We start from the raw sequence: 19,186 nt of genomic DNA on the forward strand, positions 1-19,186 counted from the left end.
CTTTATATGCATTTCATTTATATATGTAGTTAATATTTATGCCAATGAAGAATATGTGCTCCTTTTTACATACTTAAAAAAAGAGGTGAAACTTTGGTGCACAAACTGAAATTTGAGGATGTGTTGTAGACTTGAGTAAAGAAACAAAATGAGGTTCATGCAGGTTATACAGAGACACGTGTTGAGTCAGCCCCTACTTATTCCAGGAATATTCTCAGAGTTATCAATGACATATAAGTGAATATCTGTAGAAGTGGCATAAATTGATTATTCTGCAACTTGTAGTAGTGCTTATGTCTAACAAAAATGCTACTGAAACCTACTACTACTGTACCATTCATACTACCTTTGTTTTTCATTCAGTAGTAATCGTTTCTCATGAGACAATGCTGTCTAGATTCAAATCCCTTTCTGAGCCAGTTCATACATTTGGCCTCTAACATCTTGAAGCACGGATATCTATGATTGTGGAATTTTGTAATAAGTTATTTCCACTTGTTTGATTGTTTTGGAGGCTTGTTTATCATTCAGACTGCTGCTCCTTTACTCACGCTTGTGTCGAAGAGCATATAGTTGTTCCTCATCCACTCTTGCATGCCATACCTGACTTCATAGACCCATTGTGTGCCCCTTCAGATTTTCATTTCCGAGTTGTAGAGTTGTTTTATTTAATGTATTCTTGTGTAGAATCTGTATCATATGAATTATATAATGGCACAATGATGACTTCTCCATTCCTTTTCTCATAACTTTAACAGTCCTTTTGCTGTTTGATTGCTTTTGAGTGGAGAGTTGATATCTTAAACCCACCTTCTAGGTTTGACTACCCTGTATTGTTTGAAAACTTTGTCATCCCGTTACTCTCACTCATTCCAGATTGCAGTGTTCAACATATTCATAAACAGGTCCATATGCAGATGCGTGGGGAACATCATGAAGTAAAAAGACCACATATTTTTAGCCTTTCTTTCCAATTTTTAACTTTTTCTAAAACAAGAGTTATCATCTAATAACTTAGTTTACCTAAGAGCCTTTAGTAAGTGACTTGCTTAAAGTCCAAGTACACCAGATCACTTTTATCCCAGTGCTTCTCAGCTTCTCTAGAGAGCTCTTCTGTTTACTGACTTTCTGGTACATGACTTCCCTCAAAAATCTCTATTTGCTCTTCCCTAGTGTACCCCCATGCTTGCCTAATTTATTTGTCTTAATAGGTGCTATGAATTTGCCTAATATGACCATTAGACTGTAGCTTCTGAAATTTCTTTAGAAAGACTTGGGTCACATTTGCTTTTCATTGCTCATGTACTTACTGAAGCTGATTTAAGTGATAGGTTACATGATTAAGTGATTCGGTACCGAAACACTTTTAAAGGATTTTATTGGCTAGCATGTGGTCCTGTGAAAATGTTACTCATCAACATTTCTTCTGGAATGGTTTTCTTCTAAATAGTCTAAAACTTCATTTGTTGATAGTGCACAAGGCTTCCTTTGTGCTCTTTGCCTGTAGTGTAGAACGTGTCTGGTCAATACAAATAGGTACTGATATCTAAGGCTTTACTCTTGTATAAAATATGTAATAGCTTTCACCACTGGAATTCTTAAAGCAGAAAAGCCTGCCTAATGATAGCTATGTGATGGACCAGAACACATCCAGAACACTTTTTTTTGGCCTGGGGAACACATTTCTATTTGCTTTTGGCTTTAAAAGTATACTTCATTCGTAGCATTGAAACTCTGTATTATTACTTGATCCTCCAAAGAGATCTCAGTCTATTTTTGCAATTGTGCAGTGTCCATGGATAAAAAAATCTTTTTAATGAAAATTCTGCTTTAAACAAACACATTCTTTAAAAGAATTTTAGAATTTATACTTTGTTCAAGTCCTCCAGTGGCCTCCAGTGATCAGTGTTATCCAATAGCCACTTGGATTAGAGCAAATACAAGTAAGAAAAGAATGATGAGATGGTGTCTGTATCTTGTAAAGTGCTGGTTTCTAGACTACACTAGGTTTATCAGAGCTGATATGACTTCTTGTACAATTATAATGCCTTCAATTGTAAAGGACAAGTGACATGCTATTTTTGGCATTGTACAAATACAGTGTACAAAGTCAAGACATTTCCTGCTCCAGTGTACATGTAATAGGATGATGAGATAATACATAAAAGATTCTGGAAAAGTATAGCACCAGTTATTGCGAGGATAAATCAGAAATTACTGTAAAAGAGTCGTAAATAATTTTACATTGAAATGTGTAAGAAAAATGTAGTTACCGAGCTAGTTTTAAAAAATTAAATGTTTATAAAAATAAGTCCCTTGCAGATTAAGAAAAAACCCCACACTGTGCCTTTTTAAAAACGTGACAAAATACACTGGCTAGATGTTGTACTTGGTTAACACGTTTACATCCAGTTTAACCAAATCGAGAAAATAAAATCACAATAAAAATTAAACTAAGCTTAAAACTGGTAGAGGTGAAATATTAGGTGTACTGTGTTTAAAGTGAGTTTTAACAGTAGCTTCTGTAAGGCCAGAATATTGTACAGTAATAGTAAGAATTTGCAAGTTTTGGTATAGATTTGATCTAAAAAGTCGCACAATCCGTTAGAAGTTAATAGTCATATTAATTGTCATATGAACCTCTGTACTCCAGCTTACCTAAGCAGTATTGCTTGTATGTGTTTAGAATAATAAAACTTTATTTTGTAGAACTAATATTTAATATCTGATTTGTTCACCTTTCTGACCTGTCATGCTAGACAGATAAGTTGTTCTTTGTATAATCACCTCTCATTGCAGCTCTTCAGGACTAGCACACACACACACACACACCCTTTTTAAATGATGGAGCAGTTTGAAATTTTAGTTTTTGTCTAAATACATAAGACTGCTTGGTTTTAATCTGAGAATATAATTGCATGTAAGGTATATTTGCTGTTGTTTTACTGTTTACATAGCATCTGTACTTATCAAAGTTATTTTAATCATGTGAAAACAGAATATCTCTGCCAGAGGGAATGTGCATTTGAAATGAGCGGCTTTAGAAATCTCTAGGCATTAGCCTTAAGAACTAGGTGGAGTGAAGAACTAGGAGTCTGAACGGGTCAGAGCTGATGCTTCAGAGGTTCACCAGAGCTAATTTTTCTATTCTGCTATAGCTGAAGTTACCAGAGTTGTCAGTCAAAGTTTGAAGATCTTAGCTAACTGAAAATACCCCTATATCCCCTCTTATTTGTGAATTTCCGATTTTGCTAACTCTTTGCTTGCTTTTCATGAGATATTTGACCTTGACATTTATAAAAACATTGAAAATATGATAAAGGGCTTAGAAGGCTTGATTATTTTAATTTTGCTGTTTAATAAAACAGTGTGTCTTCTGTAATGATAACTGAATTAATGGCTGTCTTGTTTTTTAGCTCATTGTTAAGCCATATACATTGTTAAATTCTCAAATATTCACCTGAAAAAAATTGTTCTATAAAATGCAGTTAAAACACTGATCTCTTTGAAACCTATTAAAGCAGAGAAATATAGGAAATCTGTAATAAGTAACATAGCTCTTTTGAATAGGACACAAAAGCATTACTTTCACAAAATTTATGTTGTTTACATGCCCAACTGGTAATATTAATGTATATGTACAAGATTCCTTATATATACAGGTTGAAACCACTTTGTGGAAATCTCCCCAAAGGGTTAGTGTTCTAGATTAGTCCAATCGAACATGTTTAAGGAGGCTTCGCATTTTGTTTTCTTGGATGAAGAAAGTAAACTACTTTGAAAGTCACTTCTCCTTTTCATGAACAGAAGATTTCTCATTTCTCAACAGGAAGACAGAGGCAGGATTAGTAGCTGTGTAGTATTGCATTGGTGCATCTTAAATTGATGTCCTAAAATGACTAAGAGAAGCCATTATCTGTTAATTTAAATCATCAGATCAGAGACTTCTTCTTTAAAGAACTTGAATAGGGAGTGATAGTAGATAATCGCTCTTGTGTGTATTGTCCAAGTTGCATTTCTGAAGTACTTTCTAAAGTTACAGTTGCATCCCCATGGAGTCTTCTACAAATAAGTTGGAATACAGTCTTACGCACACTCCTGGACATTAGGAAATACATAACTGGGTCTAAGCAGCTGTTAAAAGATGAAAATATAAGCATAACCTCATTGCACTTGTGAATGATCTCCTTCCAGTAACAAGATGGTTTTTGTAATTGTGATGTAATGTAGATGAATCGGAACACGTGATAAGGAACAAAACATATGGTGAAAATAATGAGTACAATGAAAGAATTCCTTGCTGTCTGGGTGTATTTTCCTGCATTAGGAAAGTTAGCTCTTTTTTTAGAAATTTTCAGAAGGTTCTTGGCAATTTTAACATATGAAAGTATCAAAAGGAAAAAAACTATCCAAAAAATGATAACAATGATATAATTTAAAATAGCTTCTGTCTTTGCCTTGTGTTTATCTCTGTAATGAAAGCACATAGTAGAATTGCCTTTTTCACTTTTAAAGAAAGATGGTGCAACTACTATTATAAATCCTGTCAGTGCAAGTGCCCACACTGTGCAACAAATATATATACTTCGTGTAGTAGTTAACATTTTAGGACGCTTCATGGACTTATTTATTTTTACATAACGATCTAGACTTATTAGTCCCAACAGTACTATGCTGATGTACATGTTCATATAAAACAGAGTTCCTACAATCTTGCATAAAATCGATCCAAACATCCAGGTATTTCCGGTAATATGATACAGTATTCGGAAGGGAAGACAGAAGATCAGCAGAAGGTCTGCAATAGCTACATTTAGTAAGTAAACTTGGATAGAATTCCTTTTCTGATGAATGCAGAGGAAAGCAAACAGCGCTATAATATTTCCAACCAATCCAATGACAAAAATAATGGAGTAAAAAAGTATTAAAGCAAATGACAACGAGTCTTCGTTCAAGGCACAACTGGCATTGTTTTGGATTTCTGATAAGTTTCTGGCTAGGTTGGTTTGATTACTCCAGATGACTTCCCTGTATGGAAGAATGTTCAGAAAATCAGCTGAAGTTGCAGCCATCATTTGTTAGGATTTTCTTTGCTGCTCTGTAGAGATTTAAAGAGAAATTATAGGCATTAATCACCAAGCACTTTCATATGTTTGCTTGCTTTATTGCATACACAATCTGAAGTTACATAAAAGTAAATAAGATAATAAGTAAAAAAGTGAATTAACCTGAGCTGAGCTAATTGTTGCGGAGTAGAAGGACTTTCAGCCATATCTCACGATATGATGTAATCCTAGAAAAATCAGTTCCCTGGGTTTTTTTTCCATGTGAAGTGGGCAAAAACAGGTTGACACGCACAGTGTACTCATGCAGATGATGATTCTAATAATTGCTTCCTTAAACTATGACTCTCTTGTTTTGAAATAAACATTTAAATTTTGCTGCAAATTTTAGAAATCGATACATTTTTTGCTTGATCCATAAGTACAAATAACTTTTAAAACATTATGAAGTTCTGTTAAAATTGGCTTTTGTGACCAGTGATTTTGTGACAGTAAGAACATTTTTTAATTAAGATGCAAAAAGTGTGGAAGCATAGCTAAGTGAAGTATTCTCAGTTTTGGTACAAGATACATAGAAATACATCAAAACGATACTAAACAGTATTAATTTTAGATAGGTACCCAGTATCTCTTTCATGCAAGTCACTGGTTATCAACTGCCAGTTGTTTTTCTAAATGGTAGCTACTTGGCTATATATTCTGCTATAAGTAACACTGTGTGAGTTACTAATATTACAATAGCTTTTAATAATATCTTCATATAAATTTAAGCTTTTTTTCTTTTGTTGACTGTTACATTCAGGGTTGTGCAAGAAAACTAATATTAGCTTGAAACCACATTAATGCTGTGATGAACAGATTGTTTTCACGTTTTGCTTGTTTTCATAAAATTTCTAATTACAATGAGCTTTCTTTTGGCCAGGAAGGTATAATCTTAGAAGATAAAAATCAGCTTTGACCAAAAAAGGAAAACCAAAAATAGTGTGGTTGAGAGAGCAGAATAGTAATGAGCTTTTTAAATAGTTAAGGTGGTTAGTATTAGTGTAAATTCTGTGCTTAACTTATGTGGCATATTGATAAAATACTGCATACAGTATATTTTGAATTTTTTTAAAAGGACAAGCTTTCTGTTCCCCTAATCGCATAAAAAAACAAAACTGTTCTTGGTAATCTGAACTAAATCCTGCAGCAGAAGTAACAAGAAAAAATGCTCTTTGCCGTATACATAAATTTGAAACAGTTCTTCCTGTGTACGAGGTCTTAAAAAAGGCATATTTACATTTAAATGTGCAATATAGCTACAGCAATAAAAATGGCAGCATTTTAAGCAAAAATCTTAATGAGATCTAATACTGTGTATACAGAATCTGAATTATTGGGTGGACAGTCTAAGCCTCCCATGCTGGCTGATCTTATAATTGCACTGAGTATGTCTGTGCTGTGTTAGCAGTCTTATTAAAAATTGCTGCATAATTATATTTGCCATTTAATATTATCTGAATGAGAAATAATTTTAGAAGTTTCATCTGATAAATAACTCAATGCTTTCAAACACATCTCGAAAGCTATCTTCCACTTCAATTTCTTGTTTATGTTGTTATTTTGTAAAAACCCGTGACATATAATGACTTACATAGGTAGTTACATCTTTTGGGTGAATGAGATGGAAAAATCAATTACATTGCAGATGCTAAAAGCTGTAATGTTTCTAATATATAATGTTTTTACCTATAAGCAAGAGGCATATTTGGCTTGAATCTAAGTATATTAAAGTTTTGAAGGTAATTTGTCAGTAGTACATCTGTAATTTGTATTTTAATTGAAATTTATTTTACTATAGTTTAAGAGGAAGCTACTTACCGTTTATTAAGAACTTCTGCTGATTTTTCAAAACCACTGGTGAAGAGAGGAAGGAGTAACATGCATGTCCTCTTACTAGAAAGTTAAAGCACTAGCTTCTCTACAAAAGTGATAAGAATCAGCTGACACAGTGCAAGTAGCAATAAGGGGAAGTTTAACTAATGTTGCAACTGTATTTTTTGAAGGTATTTTTAACTAGCAAATTTCAGTTTATTGAAAATATTGGTTTTGATGTTAATTTGGACTTTTCTGGGGGAAGTTCTGTTTTTTTTAAAAAAAATAAAAAGTCTCTGAATTTCACTCTGAATTGGAGAGTTTAGTTTTTTCATAGAAACTTTGTTTCTAGTGACCGGTTTCGGTGGCTGCCTTTTATTATGTTGGCACAAGCTATCTTCTTTTTAATACTCTCATCAAAACAATATCACTTTTTTAAAAGTGTGGAATAAAAATATATCAACACTTCATTAAAATGTCATCTTTTCCTTTTGTTGGTGTAGATCTCATCCATCTGTCATCTTCTCCCCTGTCATGGGGTGAGAAATTTGAGTGTGTTTTTTTTTTTTTTTTTTTGGTCTAATGACAACACTGACAGAGTATGAAAGTGTTCAGAGTGTGCAGTATGATCATTTCAGTTAGGCAAAAGTAAAATATTCAGAGATAATACCGTGTTAAATAGGATATAAGAAACTGAAAATTTTATTTATAAATCACAAATTTAAAAAGGCTTTCTGGAAGAGCTAACATATAGTAGCCTAAATTTATTGATCATCTCGAGAATATCGTCTTGACTTGATGTTCTACTTAGTATTTGAAATGAGAATTTCCATATTGACGCTCCTAATATATCGTCTGGCTAGGAATCAAGTTTGTAGGGGATTCTGCTGATTTCAGTTAGATTTCCAAAGAGTCTATGATTTCTTTCTTGAAGCTGCATGTTACTTTGCAGCTGTGTTTTTTCTAAAGGAAAACATGGATGGTTACAGATGATGACTTTGCAGGTAGTCAGATTCAGCCATGTAGTTCCTTCTCATTAATCCAACCCAAAGCTCTAAATTTTTGTTTTGTTTTGTTAATATATTTTCTATCAGTTATTTATATAATGTAATGTCACAAAATCTGAGTGCTCTGCTATAACAAGTAAATAGTAGGGAAGTATCAGAGGAAACAATTTGTGACTCTGCTATGTATATAGAGTAGACTATGGGGAAGTACAGCTTTTTTAGAGTCTTCTGATATAATAATGATTTCCTTCTAGCCTAACATCTAATTTAGTAAGTTCATCTTGTAAAAGTTGTTGTGGAGCTATGGGGGTTTTACAAAATGGTCCCACAACCTAAATTAAAACCATACTGGTCAGCTGGTGCACACAAATACATACGAAGAACTTGTATATGGATTCTTCCACAGTTTACTTAGCCATTCATGCAGGAAGGTTGTAATTGTGCTTTTTCATGTTTGAGCAGTTTAGGTCATTCACCTCCTAATGTGATTTAACCTAAAATCCCTCTGTGGTTTAGTGACTATGTAATGGGCAAGTGCTTTATTCTCCAAAGGTACTGAAAATTCTCTGAGAAGTTCCTAGCAGGAGGACTGGTGCAAAAGATAATCTAACTGAAGGCCATGCGTTTCTGTCTTCTGACAGTGTTAAGTAATACAGAGGCATTCCGTATTTTGAGTTCGCAGTTTTGTAATTTATGTAGTAACGTATTCTCAGGAAACAGTGTGCAGATTTGACATTTGTCATTTTAAATAATATGTCTGACTGTGCAAAGGATGCTGTGAGCAAATATAGGAAATAGCTATACATTAATTACAGTATTTGTTATGTGTATTAAATACTAAATTGTGATTAATAGGTGTTGTTTATATGCTGCTTCCTCCTACCTATCCCCAATCTCTACCTTTGCAAATGGTTGTATAATATTATTCTGTTTTTATATTTTGCATCTCACTGTTATTGACAGAAGGAATGTAGAAAATTAAGGGCATGTACGATTGCACAGGGAATGCAGTTTAAAGACCTAAACAATTTCCCCCTCACTAGAATATTCGTTAGAAATGTTTTAGGGATATTCCTTTTCTTTTCTGCAGTTGGAAACTAACTGGTGAAACCTGTGATTAAGGCCCAAAATAGTGTTTTATATTCTTTGTGTGAAGAATAAAAGTGTGTAATAGTTTCAGCTGAAGAATTGGAACAGTATAAGGCTTAAGTGTGAAAGGTAGAAAGAAAAAGTAATACCAGAAAAGAAATTCTTGGCAGACTTTCATCGTTATCTCCATTTTATTGCTATTTCACTTTGTGTTCTCTGTGAGTACTGATAAGCCCTGAAAAAGACAGTTAGAAGGGAAACCAGACAGAGAGGAGTTCATGCCAAAAAAATCTGAAATAAAGAACTCCATTCAAAAAACAAAAACTCTAGCTTCTGTTTGCTAGCTAATGAAGATGTTTTCCTAAAAGCAGATTGTACTTTTCAAGTATCGTAATAATCTGTCTGTTTTTTCTTTTCAGCCACACTGTGTATTGCTTGCCTCAAAAGAGAATTCAGCTCCTGTAAAGCTTGGTGGCTTTGGTGTAGCAATTCAGTTAGGAGAGTCTGGATTAGTTGCTGGAGGTAAGAAATTTAGTGGGTTTTTTTCCGTCAAAGTTATAGAATACTATGCATGTTGTACTGGAGAGTTCTTTTCTTCCAACACAGCCTGGCCTATAAGATAAGAACTCAAAAATAATCTTTCAGTAAAGATTGTGTTAAGTTTATAAATGCACACAGTTAATCTAAACAACCAATCAATTGTACCTCATTGTTTTGTGTACATAAAATACATACTATATATGCAGAGTATTAAATCCCTCTAAATGTTACTCAACAAGAGCTTACACTGTTTTGATCAAAATAAAGTTGAAAATGCAAAGATTTTTGCATATTAATATAATCTGTGGCATAATTGGTCTGCACATGACAAACCAAATAAGATAAAAGTGATACCAAGATTGAAAGGTGTCAAAGCAATTGATTTAACGCTCCCCTGTGGTTCTTGCCAATTTCTGTCAGACTGCCACGCTCTGTTTAATAGAAAAATCGTATTAATTATTACATGTGACTCTTTTCTATGTTTTTATATTTCATTCTAAGTATTGCATAAGACATCAATATCTTGATACATATGTATATTTTTTGGCTGTGTTTTGTTTTTTGTGAATTTTATTTCCTCTAGCTGCCTTCCATATTGTTCCAGACAATAGGGTTATGCTTTACTCATCCTGCACAGATGAAGACCCAATCAGTTTTCTTATGCTTTCATTGCCAGAATAGGGGACCACAATAAAGGATTTCATTAGGATTTTTTTCTTCAAAAGGGATAATTCCCTTTCAGTTCAGTGCTTCTGCAAAACCTCAGCTTTCATAATTAATTCTTTTAAGATGTGTGTCATTTTGGCTTTTATATGTTCTTTAAAATAAAAGGCAACCCCAACATAAGCACACCAACAGTTTCCATTCTTTTCTAGATATGTCTAATATCCTGGACATTTCTTATTACCTGGAAACCTAGATGCATCTTTTCAAGGAAAATATCCGTTTGTTAAAGCTACTGTTGTTTCCTTAATAAGAAGGTCACTTCTTTATGTTGCTTTTACACTGTTTTTCAAAGTATTCATATTCTTTTGGTTTCTTCTCTTTCAACATTGTTTTCTGTACCTCTGCCTCCGTGGGTTTTTTTTAAGTAATAGTTCTTACACTTCTTTTCATAATTCTCTTATCTTCCTTCTTTATATTCTCACTGAGCAACTTCATCCGTGTCTTCTGTTTCAACTGCTCTTTTGGAGCTAGTCAGTTGCATTGTACTCCAACTTCCAGCTGGCTCACAAAAAACTCGAGTTCAGCTTTCTCCCAAAATTTGTCATATCCTTCCTTTCCTGAAACTATTCACAGTTCTGTGATCCCACTCGTTGTTCACATGCTCAACCTGTTTGCATTATCAATGTTTATCTTTCCTTTTTTTTAATGTACAATTGTTTTCATTCCTTTCCGATTGTCTGCAATGTTTGTAGAATCTCCTTTCTTTCCTAATCCTCATCAGTACAATATTTCTTTGCGTATTGGTCGACTTTTGCCTTATCTGTCTAAACATCTGCCATATTAGTCTGCCTTCATATTTTCTCTCTCCCTCTCTCTGTCTCAGCTGTCACTTTCCAGTTGTAGCCTTTTCATTAGCACTTCTTACTTTCAGCTTCAAATTTAAGCTTTCTTACCTCCAGGGATACCTACATTAATTCCACTTCATTTATATACCATATGAAGTCTCATTTCTACTACTTGTCTCCAGTTTCCTCCTTTTCTCTTTCCTCTCATCTTCCATTGCAGTCTTTACACTTCAAATACATCTCCTATCTAGCAGTTCTTTTCTCCTCCAGTGTCCTTTCTGAGGGCATATTACTAGAGAATCACCTATAAGGCACCTGCAAGATTTTTTCTTCCACCTTATATTAATAACCCATTTGAACCAGACTCTAAATTTCTTGTAACAAATCATTTACTTACATATTTGTATAGAACTAAGCTATATTATTATGCCCTGTAGATTAGCTTTGTAGTAATAATTTTTTTCTTAAATTACAGGTACTACTTACTTGTCAATTGTCTCCTGAATGAAATAGAAATTCTCTACTTGCACAGAAATTTCTGATCAGTATAATACCCAGCCTGTTCACTGTCATGTTCTTTTCCTAATTTTTAATTAAAAACATTAATTCTGGTTAATATAGTCAGTTATTTCCCCCGCAGCATGTCATTCGCTGTATTTGATGATTCTTTTCAGACATAACTTATCAAAGAAGGAATGCGCAATTGAATGAAAACTATTATGGTACTAAGATTCCCTTACTGACCTGAAAAATCCCTGTGCTCCTAAACTATTTTGAAGTTCAGTAGATCTTAAAAATTTTACCAAGACCAGAAATGCACTATCTTATAGTTACAGAAAAGTACAACACTTACTAACCTTTCTGTATATAGGTAATTAATATGTATTAGCACAATACCCTAGAAGAATATACTCATTTCTAGTGTAAATCCCCATGTAGATTATCCTGATATTCAAGGACAGAAATGTTTTTATCTTTCCTTATTTTATGTTGTTTGGAGTATCTTATCTTTCAAACCAGAAAAGGAAAACTTTCTTTTAGAAAAAGCATGTCAACATTCAAGGTAATATAACTGTAGTAAAGTTCAACTGATAGGATTCTTCCCTTAATCTTGCATACAGAAAAAAGCCATTATGCAGAAGCTCTTCAATATTTGTGATGGTCGCTCTTTATTGTGATAGTATTGTTCCCCTGAAATGGGAGGTGCTATATTTAAAATATTCAGAGCTTACCTAGCTTTTTTTTTATTTTGCTTTTCTTATTTTCATGCATATGTGTCATTTTGCTTTACCTTTTCACGTTGATATGCCTGTGCCTGACAAGCCCAGTTCGTGTATCCCAGGAGAACGTGAATAGAAACCATTAGGTACCTCAATGTCTGCTAAGCCTACCTTCTAGGGTATAGCCGTGGCTTAATTAGGACTTTGGAATTCTTCTAACTTACCAAGGGAAATCTTTTTTTCCAGTACACCTGACTCTTTTAAAAAAAATGCTTGTTTTTGTTTTTTTCTGATAAAGATAAAGTAAATCCTGAGTATCGAGAGTAGGCCAATCCTGATCTTTTGAGATAAGTCAAGAGTCAACGTGCATTGTTCAGAAGGATCATAACTACAATGTCCTTTCAAGCAAATAGAGGGTTATTTAACAGAAGTGTTAGAGAGCCCATGTTAACAAGCAGATACTAGATGTCATTAATGGAAGTATCTGTGGAATAAATTTTAGGAAAATGACTGTAATTTATCAGCTAAGAATCCAGTGGAGTTTATTTTTAAGGGAGTTTAATCATTATCAAGCAACTACAGAAACCAATGGATGTAGCCATAACTCATTTTGCATAAGACCGAAAGGGAAAATGTAAGGAAATACTTTTTGTTCCATTATGTTTGCCTATAGGCTGCAATTCAATGCATAAGAATCAAGATGTGTCATCTTCTGAATTACAGGAAATTGTTTTCATGAGCTACCAATCTCTGAAGTTCTCTTTTCTTGGGGTTCTTATGATCAGAAGGGGAAAATCCTGCTAAAGTGGTATTCATTTGGTGCATTCAAGTAGGTAATTTAAGATGAAATTCTCTCAATATAGCCAGTAGTTATAAATCATCATAATTTATAAATGAAACTTTAATGGAACAGGGTGTAGACAGGAAACAGTCCAACATGTTTGCATGATTATGATGCAATTGGAGAGGTAGTGGAACCCAGCAAGTCAGTGATTTAGTAGAGCAATTTCATGTTAAGATCTCATTCTTCTTCCTTGGAGGAATTTTCTTCCATAATGTAGTATGAATTGTCACAGTATTTTCTTAAATAAATGTGGTGATGTCACATGTATCAGATACCATATCTTAGGTGCTGAGTCTTAGGACTTTCACCTATTATACAGTATAAGTGTCTAAATAAACAGAAGCCATTGAGTCCACAAGTGATTTCTATTTCCTCCACTTAATTTTTTAAATTCTCCTGGTTTCAACTAGTACAAAATCAGATAACTACATAGACTTCATGGTATGAGATTCTGTACTAGCTGTTAAGTCATGTTTGTCTATGGATAGCTGACTGCTTTTCTATTCACTTTTTATTATTAGCAGCAAAAAGTGATAGGAACCATTTGCCAGTCCAGTCCAGTATGGATTTTTCACTAAGTATTAGGTAGCTCCCTAAAGTTCCTTCAGAATCATATAGTATCTTTATGGATCCAAACAAAATCATCATCATCATCTTACTGGCAAAAGTCTTCTGTGCTCTTCATGGAAGTACACCACACAGATACCAGGTGTTTTCAGTGCTTCATCAGCCAGCCTTTTAGAGTTGGTACAAAAATGGCAAAGGAAGGCATTACCATAAATTTCCCTTGACCCTTTCCCAAAGACCATTGAATTGGGGAAAAACTCTCAAAGTTCCTTATTAGTGATATGTTCCTATCAATGTAAAATAATCTTCTTGGTGGTTTTATATACCCCAGTTTAAAAATATTGTTTTTGGAATGTTGTATTTTTACGCTGACCAGACTTTTTTGTTTGCTCAGCATCAGTGTCTAAATGGCACAGAAAATCTTTCATTTTCCAAGGGGAGATAAACATTTGTAAACAGAGGTCCTACACCAGCATTCTTCTTTTTGCTTAAGCAATAGTGTTTTATTCCTCTGCACAGCAAGACTCTCTCAATATTTTTGATTTTTTTGAAAAATAAAAAGATATTTGAGTCTCTTCAAAACTTTGTCTCTGATACTTTGTTTTATTCAACAGATACAACTGTGTTTTACTGTCTCTCAGAATTTCCACTTCACATCTGGGTTAATTTGAGAGTGCTTACAGGAGGCTAATGTGGTTAAAAATCAATTTAGATTTACTTCCTCCATCATCATTTTGTGGCTAAAAAAAAGGCCAATGAATCAATTATTATAATTTGTCTGGCTATCATGTGATCTTTGTTCATTTTCTGGGCACTAATATCCAGATGTCCAGTTGTCTGCTGATACATCTTTTTAAACACATTTTCTTCAGACAGTCTTCTGTGCTGAAGTTGAATTGCTTTTTTTAATCTAGTCATCTTCTCTGTACACCAGCTTTAAACATCTCTGTTGTCTGGAGTAATGTGGAAAGGAATTAAAAGTAGTAAAATATGATCTCTCTGATCTATTGTGTGTGATTCCTTGCTTTCTTCCACATTATTCTGGACATCCTGCTCTTTTAGAAACTTCTTAATTTAAAAACATATTTCTTATTACACTATGTGAGAGGTCAGATGGTGATGTGTATTAGTACCTCACATTTTTTTCCTAAAAATTATTTGTTCCAGTTGTTTCCTTATACATCGTTCAGATACTACTGCTGTTGAAAGACTCTTCTTCTGATATCTTGATCATCAGTCCCCTGCCTTAGGGATGACAAAATCTGATTGGGTCTCTGTATATACTCTTCTTGTGGAAAGCATAGCCCTATTGTCTGGAATAATATGGAAACAGTCATAGGAACTAAATTACCAAAGGTAAGTCAAAATTTATCTTTAGTGCTTGTGAATGATATCAGATTGGCAACACTGAGGACTGAAGCTCCGTCTTTACCACAGGAAAAATCAGCAAAAATAGCAATTTTACACATTTCCACAGTATCAACATGCTTCAAATGTGGCTGATAAGAAAGCTTGCCTCTAGAAATAAGATGTCTAACAGGCTGTGCCCATTCAGGCAATGAGTGCTTCCTGGGAGAGCAAACACTTTGATATAAGCATTTATTTATAAAGAATTGGACAGAGGCAAGTATCACATTCAACACATGCCAATGAAGAGTCTTCATATAATGATTTTCAGTTAATGCTACTTTAGAACAAGTAAGAAGATCCTAGAAATAGGTAAAAACATAATTGATTGCAGTCCTTCATGTGACCTCTCCTCATACACAGACACAACTAAGAAGTAATTTGTGTGCATGCATCCAATATTTATGTAAATAAAATCATCCTATTTGTCATGGGAAGTCATTAGAATATATCCCTGAGTGTTCTTATTATTCTGAAGAATACAGGACCTGTAGAAAGCAGAAGGTGTCTTTTCAAAGAGAGGAAAGCATCTTTGCTCACTTTTCTGTCTCATCCTACCTCCAAAAAGATACAAAGGTTCTGCCAAAACACCAAAGAAAATTCAAAAGCTTCTAGAATATTTAAAGATAATTGAACTGTTGTGAAGAATACGTACTTTAAAATGTTATACTGTGGACATGTTTAGAATCCAAACTTGTCTACTTAGATAATCAGCCTACTTTTTCAAAAATTATTAAAAGTTTAGGCAATGGGTAAGATGCCCATAAAACAGAAACATTTTACCAAAAACTGTAACAGACCATAAGCAGAAGTGCTAGTTTGGTCTAAAGAGCAGCCAGTATCCAGGACTTTAGCAAACTTTGTTGTATATAGATTTCCTTTATTCTGTTAATGACACATACCTTACAGTTCTTGTAGCTGTAACATAGGAAAAATCCATATCTATATGTAACTTCATGGCTTCACTCCATTCATTTTGCACAGATAAGTGCAGTAGTTCTTGTTTAGACAACAGTTTTTAGAATAATCTCAGAAGTGTTATTTGCTCCTGTGGTGGACACAGTGAAGTAGTTAGTTGTCATGAGGAAGATGCCAGCAGTCCCAGAAATGATTTTAGCCTTTTTAATAGAGTTTGTAATATGTAGATGTGTTTGTTCCTGTGTAATTGGACAGTGCAGATCTCAACTGATCAAGTTGCTGTTTGTTCTGGGTTGGCTCTTTCATGGGAGTGAAATTGTGATCTGCTTCCATGTCTGAAGTATCAGGATCTTGAAATCTTCACTAAAAAGTTTACAAAACCAATCATTTTGTAATTTGTATTATAGCCTTTCTTTTAAACATTCACTCCTGGTTAATTATATTGCAAGCAGTGGTAAATGGCTGGGGGGGTTTTAGGTTAGTGTGCCCTTCTCTCTCACTTTTTGACTTTATATACTTCTTATTTAAAATTTAAAAGCAAGTATTAAGGTTTAGTAGTACTGATTTGTCATCATGCTATAAAGTAACATCCATTTTTTCTACAGTTGTAGCAGGGATCTGTTGAGGGTCTTACATAGCTGTATAAGATGTGACCCAACTAGTCTAGTCCTTTTGCTTAACATTAAGCAGTTCATTAAGGTGGGTTTGTCCATGGTATGTTGCTTTTGAACCGAGACAGCAAAGATCCCGTTCTTTTACGTGTCATCTAAGGTCTGTATGTTCCTAGAAAGGAAAAAAAATGATTTAAGCATATCAGAGAGGGACAGTGTTTTTTAACTGTAACTTCTAAGTTTGTCAGAGTTTGTCTGTAAGAGAACTTGAGTACTAAGTAATATGCAACCTCACAGTCTGGTGAGGTACTGAATTGTCTACAGATAAAGTAAATGAGGAACCTTGAGGTATCAAGAGGCTATAGTTTGTCCAAGGTCATGCACAGCAAGTAGGGACTAAGCCTCAAGAAGCTGTTGAGCTTTTCTTCTTCTGTTTAAAAAAAAAAAAAGTGTATATGGAGAGAAAAATGATAGTGTGATGAGGGTCGTTGATAATGAACACAGTGATGACAAAATGAATGCATGCTGCATAAAAAATTCTTGCATATTATGTTTTGTCTGCAATTTTGATAAGTTCACTGATGCGAGTTATGTTTGTTTTTTGTTGATACGCAGTAGCTTTGTAAGTATTTTCATATTTCCTAGCCCTGTGGTCAGGAAGAGAAGTAGAGAGAGGACAACTAGAAATTGTTGTCTACCATCAAGACACTTCCTTTCAAAATTTAGGGAAGCTGATTAATGCACAGTTTCAAGTCAGTGTTTTCTTCTGCATATATTTGTGAGTACATAAGGATGAGGATTTTTCTGGTTCACTGATTTCTGCAAAGTTCACTTTGAAATTCAAACATTTGCTGAAGGGGAAAAGGAAGCAAAAAAAAAAAAATCCTGTGCTTTTGATACTCTCTTGACACTGTAGATTACTTAGTTTATACAACCATGATTAAATCAGGTAAGGCGACTGTTTGTACTGAAAACCGAAACAATTTACCTTTTTTCCATTTATTCAGTATTCTGTATGTTAACAGCATATCCACATAATGCTATTATATTGCACGTGTTGCTATTATACAACACAGAGAAAGCACAGAATCGATAGCTGTTATGCAAGAGACATTTTCCTTAGAAAGGGATGTTCTATAGGTAGGCCTTCAGTGTAGTACAAATACTCAGCTGACATAAATGCATCGGTGGGGAAAAAAAAAATTAAGCCCGCTTCCATTACAGTACACAGTCATTTTTAAAACACATTCCTCTCTGCAGCAGTTGTTCACTTATACCACAAAGAAGCCCAAGCTGAGAGGAGTGGCACATTATATATATTATAAATATACATTAAATCAACTTGGATATCATTTAGTACATATGTTTCTTATTTTCGTTCGCTCACGTAGATTCATGTAGCCATGTATGTCTGTCATTTAGTGCTTTTTTTAATATCTGTGTTTGTTGTGATATCCTGTCTTCTAGTGATTTCTGCTGTGCCTTTAATCTGTATTTCTGTTGACTTCCCAGATTTCATAGCAGCAATTAGAAAGTCTTATAGTAAAGCAGAATCTTCGGAGTATCTATGTTCTTCCATTCATAGTGATACATAAGATTTAAACAGGACTTTCATTATTACTAAAATTTTTTCAATGTGTAAGAAAGGTTGCACCTCTTCTGAGATTGCAAATGGGGATCTCTGCACTCACATGCCAGTAAATTTACCACTGAAATAAACAAAACTGGAGTAATCCATGCTGCTTTGATGACTTCCATGATGTCTTCTGTATCAAAGGTTTTCATACTGTGTTATCTGTACCACTAATGTCACCTGAGCGGTTTTTAAGTGATATACAAATATTGTTTGAGTAAGTAAGTGTTGCTTCTTGAGTACATGCATAGCCGTGGAAAAGAGCTGGAAATGTTGATGCCCCTGCTGTCACCAGTAATGGCACTTTAGGAAAAATAGTTAGGAAACCCTTAGAGATGGAGATTTATAAGCACATGCGTTCTCAGCAACTTCTTATGCACAGTGCATCCCTTTTCCTTCCCTTCCCCATCCCCAGGCATCTAGGGATATATCTGTGAGCTTGAGGAGTTGGCTTTGTGCTTTATCATTTAGACAGAAAGGTATTGCATAAACCTGTCAACTGTGTATAACCAAAAAGAGGAATCAGTAATCTTTGGCTATGCCAGATGTCTTCCTCTGCCGAGAGTAAATGCTCCTCTTCTTTCCACATTGGTATGAGGGGTGAGCAGGACATGCAACATCTTGTTATTTTCCTTTTTTAGCCTGTGAAGGAATTACCCCTTCACTATCATATCAACCTAGACTGCATGGACTTCTTAATTTACCAGTCTAGTTTAGTAGCAAGGTAATAGTCCAAAAGATTAGTTGGTACTAAATTTGTTTAGTTTCCTTGGGTGCACATTCATTACTAAGCCAAATCAGTAATGTCACAGAACCACTACTACGTGGCAACCATTAGATGCACCGTGTGAAACACATCAGCGTTATCTTTCTATCTACTGGAAGGTACTGTTTACTGCAAGAAAATAAACAGCATATTTGC

The 19,186-nt window shown here is 34.3% G+C and overlaps 2 protein-coding genes across 5 annotated transcripts in view; one reads left to right on the plus strand and one right to left on the minus strand.

The window, feature by feature from the left end:
- The window catches only part of CASK (calcium/calmodulin dependent serine protein kinase), a 224,317-nt gene that overhangs the window by 117,127 nt on the left and 88,004 nt on the right, over positions 1-19,186 (plus strand). For all 4 annotated transcript variants that reach the window (XM_064497420.1, XM_064497432.1, XM_064497428.1 and 1 more), the window contains exon 6: positions 9,433-9,535. In XM_064497420.1, coding sequence (XP_064353490.1) covers positions 9,433-9,535 — 103 coding nt within the window. The remainder of the gene's footprint in view (positions 1-9,432; positions 9,536-19,186) is intronic.
- Positions 2,802-7,012, minus strand: GPR34 (G protein-coupled receptor 34). Its single transcript, XM_064497408.1, has 2 exons — positions 6,924-7,012; positions 2,802-5,098 (listed from the first exon to the last, which is right to left on the minus strand). Exon 2 carries the CDS (start codon positions 5,073-5,075, stop codon positions 3,933-3,935), a length of 1,143 nt encoding a protein of 380 aa, XP_064353478.1. The 5' UTR covers positions 5,076-5,098; positions 6,924-7,012; the 3' UTR covers positions 2,802-3,932.

Source organism: Dromaius novaehollandiae, chromosome 1 (assembly GCF_036370855.1).
Source record: "Dromaius novaehollandiae isolate bDroNov1 chromosome 1, bDroNov1.hap1, whole genome shotgun sequence".
NCBI lineage: Eukaryota > Metazoa > Chordata > Aves > Casuariiformes > Dromaiidae > Dromaius > Dromaius novaehollandiae.